The sequence below is a fragment of the Paramormyrops kingsleyae genome, chromosome 15 (assembly GCF_048594095.1).
Source record: "Paramormyrops kingsleyae isolate MSU_618 chromosome 15, PKINGS_0.4, whole genome shotgun sequence".
Lineage (NCBI taxonomy): Eukaryota > Metazoa > Chordata > Actinopteri > Osteoglossiformes > Mormyridae > Paramormyrops > Paramormyrops kingsleyae.
This window is the reverse complement of record NC_132811.1, coordinates 2,169,241-2,176,994: the sequence shown is the minus strand read 5'-3', so window position 1 is coordinate 2,176,994 and position 7,754 is coordinate 2,169,241. Positions and strand designations below refer to the sequence as shown.

At 48.8% G+C, this 7,754-nt stretch overlaps 1 protein-coding gene across 1 annotated transcript; it reads left to right on the top strand.

Moving 5' to 3' along the window:
* The first annotated feature begins 4,777 nt into the window (after positions 1 to 4,777).
* s1pr4 (sphingosine-1-phosphate receptor 4) lies at positions 4,778 to 7,754 on the top strand. Its single transcript, XM_023843931.2, has 2 exons — positions 4,778 to 5,124; positions 5,768 to 7,754. Exon 2 carries the CDS (start codon positions 5,892 to 5,894, stop codon positions 7,053 to 7,055), a length of 1,164 nt encoding a protein of 387 aa, XP_023699699.1. The 5' UTR covers positions 4,778 to 5,124; positions 5,768 to 5,891; the 3' UTR covers positions 7,056 to 7,754.

Sequence of the window (7,754 nt, the reverse complement as noted above, 5' to 3'; positions counted from 1 at the left end):
CCCATTGCATGCACCGTGTGATGAGCTGGTGTCCTGTCCAGGGTGCCCACTGCCTTGCAGCCTGTATGCCCCCCTAGGCCCTCCATAGCCCTCCATAGCCCTCCATAGCCCTCCATAGCCCTTTACCCAATAAGTGGTTATAGTAATTGGGTGTGTCAGTGTTTATGAGTTGAACGCTTCGAAAGAGATGCGCGATGGTGAAGTGGTTAGCACTGTAGCCTCACACCTCTGTGAGACGGGTTCAGGTTTCCGCCGCGTACACACCAGCCCTTTGCGGATACGGATGGCCACCCCTAGTCTAGAACCTCCATCCTGGGTTGTTCCCATAGGCTCTGCACCCCACTATAGCTCTGGATGGGACGAGGGGTTACAAAAGATGGATGGATGGATGGACACTTCTAAAGGGTTCAAATTCTTCAGAAAGGATTGCATGATCTACACACAGCAACATCAGTGGCTTATAGTACAGTACTATAACGATGATAATAAAACAGCTACTTTCTACAGAAAATACATCTACATGAACAAATTTGTATTTTTCAGTTCCCTCCATAAAATCTGCGGATGTCACAGTCGACGTTGCTAGAGGTTCTGTGGATTAAGGGCGTCTTTTTCTCTTTACAGTGCAGGGCGTAGTTTGCACTTCAGGATGTGGTGTGTTTTTTCTAAGAGGATTTATTTTTTTTCACAAACCTCATTTTTTTTTTTTGTAGTGAGGGTTTTGATGTTGCAGATGTGGAGGTATAAACAGGACAATATAAAATTCTGACTAATTAGGTTGCATCCTTATTATGTTTCTGAAAACATTGTGGTTTTACTAATCATGTTGGTCTGTAAAAATATCTGCGATGATCAGCCAGCAAAAGTCATTGGGTTAAACAGGAGCAGTGTAAACAGGATTCACTTTGAGTGTCGCCATGTAAAAACAGTCATATTAGTAGAAGTTTGCTCAATCATTTGGTCATTTGGAAAATGTTGGAATGAATCTTAAATATTTACATAAAAACCAATATAGTGCCTCAGTGCATATTGTTCTGACCTGGGATCAAAAACATGCAATTTGGTGAATTAATAACTCTGGCTGCTGTGTGTATTTGTGTGTGCCCTGTGATGGACTGGCATCCCATCTGGGGCGTCACCCTGACTTGTGCCCTGTGATGGACTGGCATCCCATCTGGGGCGTCACCCTGACTTGTGCCCTGTGATGGACTGGCATCCCATCTGGGGCGTCACCCTGACTTGTGCCCTGTGATGGACTGGCATCCCATCTGGGGCGTCACCCTGACTTGTGCCCTGTGATGGACTGGCATCCCATCTGGGGCGTCACCCTGACTTGTGCCCTGTGATGGACTGGCATCCCATCTGGGGCGTCACCCTGACTTGTGCCCTGTGATGGACTGGCATCCCATCTGGGGCGTCACCCTGACTTGTGCCCTGTGATGGACTGGCATCCCGTCTGGGGCGTCACCCTGACTTGTGCCCTGTGATGGACTGGCATCCCGTCTGGGGCGTCACCCTGACTTGTGCCCTGTGATGGACTGGCATCCCGTCTGGGGCGTCACCCTGACTTGTGCCCTGTGATGGACTGGCATCCCGTCTGGGGCGTCACCCTGACTTGTGCCCTGTGATGGACTGGCATCCCGTCTGGGGCGTCACCCTGACTTGTGCCCTGTGATGGACTGGCATCCCGTCTGGGGCGTCACCCTGACTTGTGCCCTGTGATGGACTGGCATCCCGTCTGGGGCGTCACCCTGACTTGTGCCCTGTGATGGACTGGCATCCCGTCTGGGGCGTCACCCTGACTTGTGCCCTGTGATGGACTGGCATCCCGTCTGGGGCGTCACCCTGACTTGTGCCCTGTGATGGACTGGCATCCCGTCTGGGGCGTCACCCTGACTTGTGCCCTGTGATGGACTGGCATCCCGTCTGGGGCGTCACCCTGACTTGTGCCCTGTGATGGACTGGCATCCCGTCTGGGGCGTCACCCTGACTTGTGCCCTGTGATGGACTGGCATCCCGTCTGGGCCGTCACCCTGACTTGTGCCCTGTGATGGACTGGCATCCCGTCTGGGGCGTCACCCTGACTTGTGCCCTGTGATGGACTGGCATCCCGTCTGGGGCGTCACCCTGACTTGTGCCCTGTGATGGACTGGCATCCCGTCTGGGGCGTCACCCTGACTTGTGCCCTGTGATGGACTGGCATCCCACCTGGGGCGTCACCCTGACTTGTGCCCTGTGCTTCATGGGATCGGCTCTATTCTCAAGGATGTGAGTTTATGAAAAATGGCTGGATAAAAATACTTGTACTGCTGCATTATTTATATATACCGGCATGACCACAGGTGTGCCAGCGTGGCGACCTCGATCACCCCTGTGTGGCCGCAAGGAGAGGGAAGGAGAGAGGGAAACAGGAACTGGACACAACATACTGAGGATGCCAGGACACCGTCCAGGAACATAGCACTCTGCCATACCTGCCCATCACAAGAAACACACACACATTCTCATACAATATGGTCAATTTCGAGATGGCAGTTTATCTAACTGTAAGACTTGGGGAGGAGACGGGGGCAGTGAAGAGGAATAGCAGGACATGCAGGGGGGTGGAATGCCGACATGTACAGTACATGGTAGTGTGTAGACTAGAATCCGCAACCCGGCAAGTGTGAATCAATAGTGCTTACCCACGAGCCGCGGTGCTGCCCCCACGCCGTACATTGATATATAGCATTTATCAAATAGATATATATTAGGCCATTGTTGAGAATGTAAAAAATTATGTCAAAGAGACAGTACAGAGAGAGCAGACAGTCAGCAATTCACTGATCTGTTTTGCTAGTTGCATCACAGTTCGTCACTTGGAGCATGTGCTGCATCGCCAGAAGATGAGGGTGGCCAACAGCTGCATTGTCCTGCTCTAAGCAGCTTATAAAGCAGCTCTTCATTTCTCATCTGGTAGATCCAGCAAATGAGACTCTGAACCTAATACGCACAGACAAAGAAATCTGAGAAGGCAATTGTACATAAAGTCAGCAGAAGAAACAGGGTGTGAGGAAAAGTCACGTACAGGCTTGTTGTCTGCAACATGGTCCACAGCAGTTGACAACTGTCTAGCGATATAACTACTGAAACGACTTTTCATTTCCTCTTACAGTGCTGAAATACGCATGTCACCTACACCTGCTCTCGGAGCCTGTTCTTAATCACAACGCGTCTCTCACTGTCGCTGAACTGCAGCTAATGCCGAGAATGAACTTTCGCATCGATCTTTCCTTAAAGTTGGGGAGGGGTCTGTGTAGCAGCTGCGATGTGTGCTATTCACCGTATACATACTGCTCAAAAAAATTTAAGGAACACTTTTAAAACACAACAGATCTCAATGGGGAAAAAAAAAATCATGCTGGATATCTATACTGATATGGACTGGGTAAAGTGCAAAGCAGGGGCGCCGCCAGGGGGGGAAAGGTTAGAACGATTCTAGGGGCCCAGCACTGACATGGGGCCCTGTTAGGGGCTTTACCTTTTCGCAAAAAGGGGGGGGGGGGGGGGGGGGGGCAAAATTCTAATCTTTCATGGGGCCCAAGATTTCTGGCGGCGCCCCTGGTGCAAAGGATGATGGAAATGAAAATGATCAACCCACAGAGGTTGAATTCAAAGTCACCCCAAAAATCAAAGTGACAAAATGATGTGGCAGGTTAGTTCATTTTGCAGAAATTTCATTGCAGCAACTCAAAATCGTACTCAGTAGTTTGTATGACCCCCACGTGCTTGTAGGCATGCCTGATAATGTCGGGGCATCCTCCTAATGAGACTATGGATGGTGCCCTGGGGGATCTCCTCCCAGATCTGGACCAGGGCATCACTGAGCTCCTGGACAGTCTGAGGTGCAAGCTTGCGGCGTCAGATGAACTGAAACATAATGTCCCAGAGGTGTCCTATTGGGTTTAGGTCAGGCGAGCATGGGGGCCAGTCAATGGTATCCATTCCTTCATGCTCCAGGAACTACCTGCATAATCTCGCCACATGAGGCCGGGCATTGCCGTGCACCAGGAGGAACCCAGGACCCACTGCACCAGCGTAGGGTCTGACAATGGGACCAAGGATTTCATCCTCATACCTAATGGCAGTCAAGGTGCCATTGCCTATAATACTCATTTCTTCAAAGCACCGATATTGTGTTAATTTCTTCAAAGCATTGAACCGCAGTCATGGCTGTGTATGCAATAGGCTATCCTGCTATCCTCCTTTGGATATCGTGCACATTGAACAAAGCACTTAAACAGCCTGCTTTGATGTATTCCCTTTTTCAGCAGAAAACATAAATATGAAACATGGTACGCATAAATATTGCTCATCAATTTTCGAATATGACAAGAATAAATGAGTATTGTGTCAGTATGGCCGGACTATACTCCTCGAGGTTTATATGAGTGCATGGAACTGAAGAGCGATGGCAGAATCCAGTGCGGCTTTGTGCAGCTGGGTGTAGCAAAGTGAGAAACCTCAGAGTATCGTAAAATAATTGCAGTAGGGAGTGGTCTTTTTTTCAACAGATTGTCAGCAGTTCCTGTTTTGGCAAAAGAACCTCTGAGAATTATTGGGCAAATCTTGCAAATATCAACCTTTTGTAAGAAGCTTGGTGTGGTGCCATTATAGTGACATGGACCTGTTCCAGATCATTGAAGTGACTTCCGCACAATCACAATCAAATTCTGTTTGCTTTTCTTTTTTTTTTATTATTATTATTATTATTTTTGTTTGTTTTTTGCAGTCTTTTAAAATAATTCCCCAAGAACATCATGCCTGAATGTTCCTAGGGTTATTTGAAATAGGACGCAGTCTTCCGAATGTCAGTGCAACTCTCAGCATCAGCATAATAGTCATTCGGTGACCCTTTGTGAACATGCTTACTTTTTGCAGACGGCTGTCAGCTGGGTTGATACGGTGGCTTTTTTCATGTGGAGTTTCTGCGTCTGCCTTGGGTGGGTCCAGTCTGAGAAGCGGCACTTCCTTCCCCCTCAGATATAGATGTGAAAACATCTGCCCAAAGCTGGCAGTCAGAGGGGATGACAGTCAGCATCAAGGCACAGTGACAGCAGGCTCTCAGCACAGGGGCATCAACAAGTGAGTCAATCTGCATTACTACACACACTCTTTCCAAACTCCCTGGGCAGTAGCACACTGTGCCTAAAGGCTTTATACCGAACCATGTATTTCATGTAAAGCTTTAATAATCGTACCTGAAAATGAAGTATTTTACTTTTAATTTTTTATTGTATTGTATTGGAATTAGAAGACATTTTTAGATTATTATGTTAAATTATAATCTAGATTAGCAGTCTGGATTATGAAACATGGATTATATATGAAAAGATTTAAAGAGCACAATCAAAGGGATAACAAGAATTGACATTAATTCAGTAATGTTAGTGTTAGTAATTGTGTTTTTAGAAATATTTATGCATATGTGTCTAACCCATTTCGCAGTCTGGGCAAAATTTGTAAAATGTTATTTCAACATTAATTTAACATCGTAGGAATGAGGATTTGCCATTGATCCTTTTTTTTCTCCTTGATAAACTCAGTTAAGATGTTTTATCTCAAGATAAAATTTCAAGCCTGCTTTTTCTGGTCTTTGTTTGCTTTAAATGGACCAGTGCTGCTGTTTGTAGGAAGTTCTATCAGGTGGATTTGATCACTGCACCATGCTTAGAGGGGGACAGTGACAGTGACAGCTGATGTCTTTACGTCTTCACGCGCACTGCAGGTGTCATCTGAACTCTCAGCTCTCCCGGCCCGTCATTGACACCCCCAGTAAGACCGTGAGAGAGAGTGAGAGCTGCCAGAGGACCTGCCCTGCTCCCTGAGTACCACAGCGCCCCTCCATTGCCATGCAGATCCTGAGCATCGCGGGCTTCTGCCTGGAGCCATACGGGAAGAACAGCAGCAACGTGGTGCTGGAGCACTACAACCACACGGGCCGGCTGCAGAACAGGAAGCCGGAAGGCAGCGGAGTCTCCCTGACCAAAGCCGTCTTCCTCGGCATCAGCGTGCTCATCATCCTGGAGAACCTGCTGGTGCTGATAGCCGTGCTCTTCCACATCCGGAAGCGCCGTCGCTGGGTCTACATCTGCATCGCCAACATCACCCTCAGCGACCTGCTCGCCGGCGTCGCCTACGTGGTCAACCTCCTGATGTCTGGCAGAAAGACCTTCGAGCTGAGCCCCAGCCAGTGGCTTTTCCGTGAGGCGGTTCTCTTCGTGACTCTGGCAGCATCCATCTTCAGCCTGCTGCTGATCGCCGTCGAGAGATACACCACCATGATGAAGCCCCTGCGCCGTAAGTCGGACTGGAAATCCTACCGCATCTATATCTTGGTGGCCCTCTGCTGGTTGACAGCCTTTATCATGGGTTTCCTGCCCCTGCTGGGCTGGAACTGTATCTGCCAGAAGGACAGCTGCTCCACCCTACTGCCTTTGTACTCCAAAAGCTACATCTTATTCTCCCTCGTCGTCTTCTTTCTCATCCTGACGGGAATCGGCGTGCTCTACGGCGCCATCTACTGCCACGTGAGGCGGAGCACGGAATTCGGGCAGATACCCAGCCGCAAGCGCTATCTGCAGCTCTTAAAGACAGTCATCTCCATCGTGGGAGTCTTCCTGGTCTGCTGGGGACCACTTTTCTTCCTGCTTCTGGTCGACTACTTCTGCTACTCGCGCACGTGTGGCCCGCTCAACAGCGCCGACTGGGTGATCACCCTGGCGGTGCTCAACTCGGCCATCAACCCCGTCATCTACTCGCTGGGCAGCACCGAGCTGAGGCGGTCCATTGCCGGCCTGCTGTGCTGCAGCTGCGTGAAGGCAGGCCTCTGCAAAGCCAGTGCCTTCCTGTCCAAGGAGACCGACAGCACGTCCGGCAGCTTGAACCGGCAGAGCAGCCTACATAACAGTTTCAGCAGGGTGAGGGGCATGAGCACCAGCCCCCAGCCCCCAGCTAAAGCCAAGAAGGTCCGCCTCAGCTCCACCACCTCCTGCTTATCAGTGTCGAGCAGTTAGACCACAAAGCCCCAACCTTTGCAGCTCCGCCCAAACCCCTACCTGTTGACTGCAGAGTTTCTCAATCCGGTCCTCAGGGACGCGCAGAACTTATGAGTAGGGAAAAGAAAAAAATCTGTTGACAGCAGATGGTCCACATTTCTGCTCCCTCCCAGCCCTCTGTGAACTGTCGGACAGGGAGCTGGAAGGGAGCAAAAACATGGACTGTCTGGCAGGGAGCTGGGAGGGAGCAAAAACATGGACGGTCTAGCAGGGAGCTGGAAGTGAGCAAAAACATGGACAGTCTGCTTTCAACAGATTTTTTTTCCCTACTCATCAGTTCAACTCAACAAAAACTGCTTTGTTTACTTATTTTTTTCATCATTGAATCATCAACTGTTTTAAAACTATCGCCGAAGCACAATCTTTAGAAATAGCTTATAAATGCACAACAGCTCTTGCAGGCTCATTTACACACAGACACACACACACACAATGTTGACTGAGGGTGGCAAGTACGTAACGTAGGCTTAATGTATTGAGTTTCTGTGATGAATGTATGATTCATTTATTCCTTACTGAGGGATAGATGTGTATAAAAAGACCATAAAAAACTTTTGTGAATGGACTGGTATGATGTTCTAAAAGCACTGTATTTGAATGCATTTCATATTTTTCTATTAATAAACTGGGATATCTCATATCCTAGTGCTATATCAA

Bases quoted from the DNA above. Each gene is read 5' to 3' on its own strand.
- s1pr4 (XM_023843931.2), top strand. From the start codon at position 5,892: ATGCAGATCCTGAGCATCGCGGGCTTCTGCCTGGAGCCATACGGGAAG.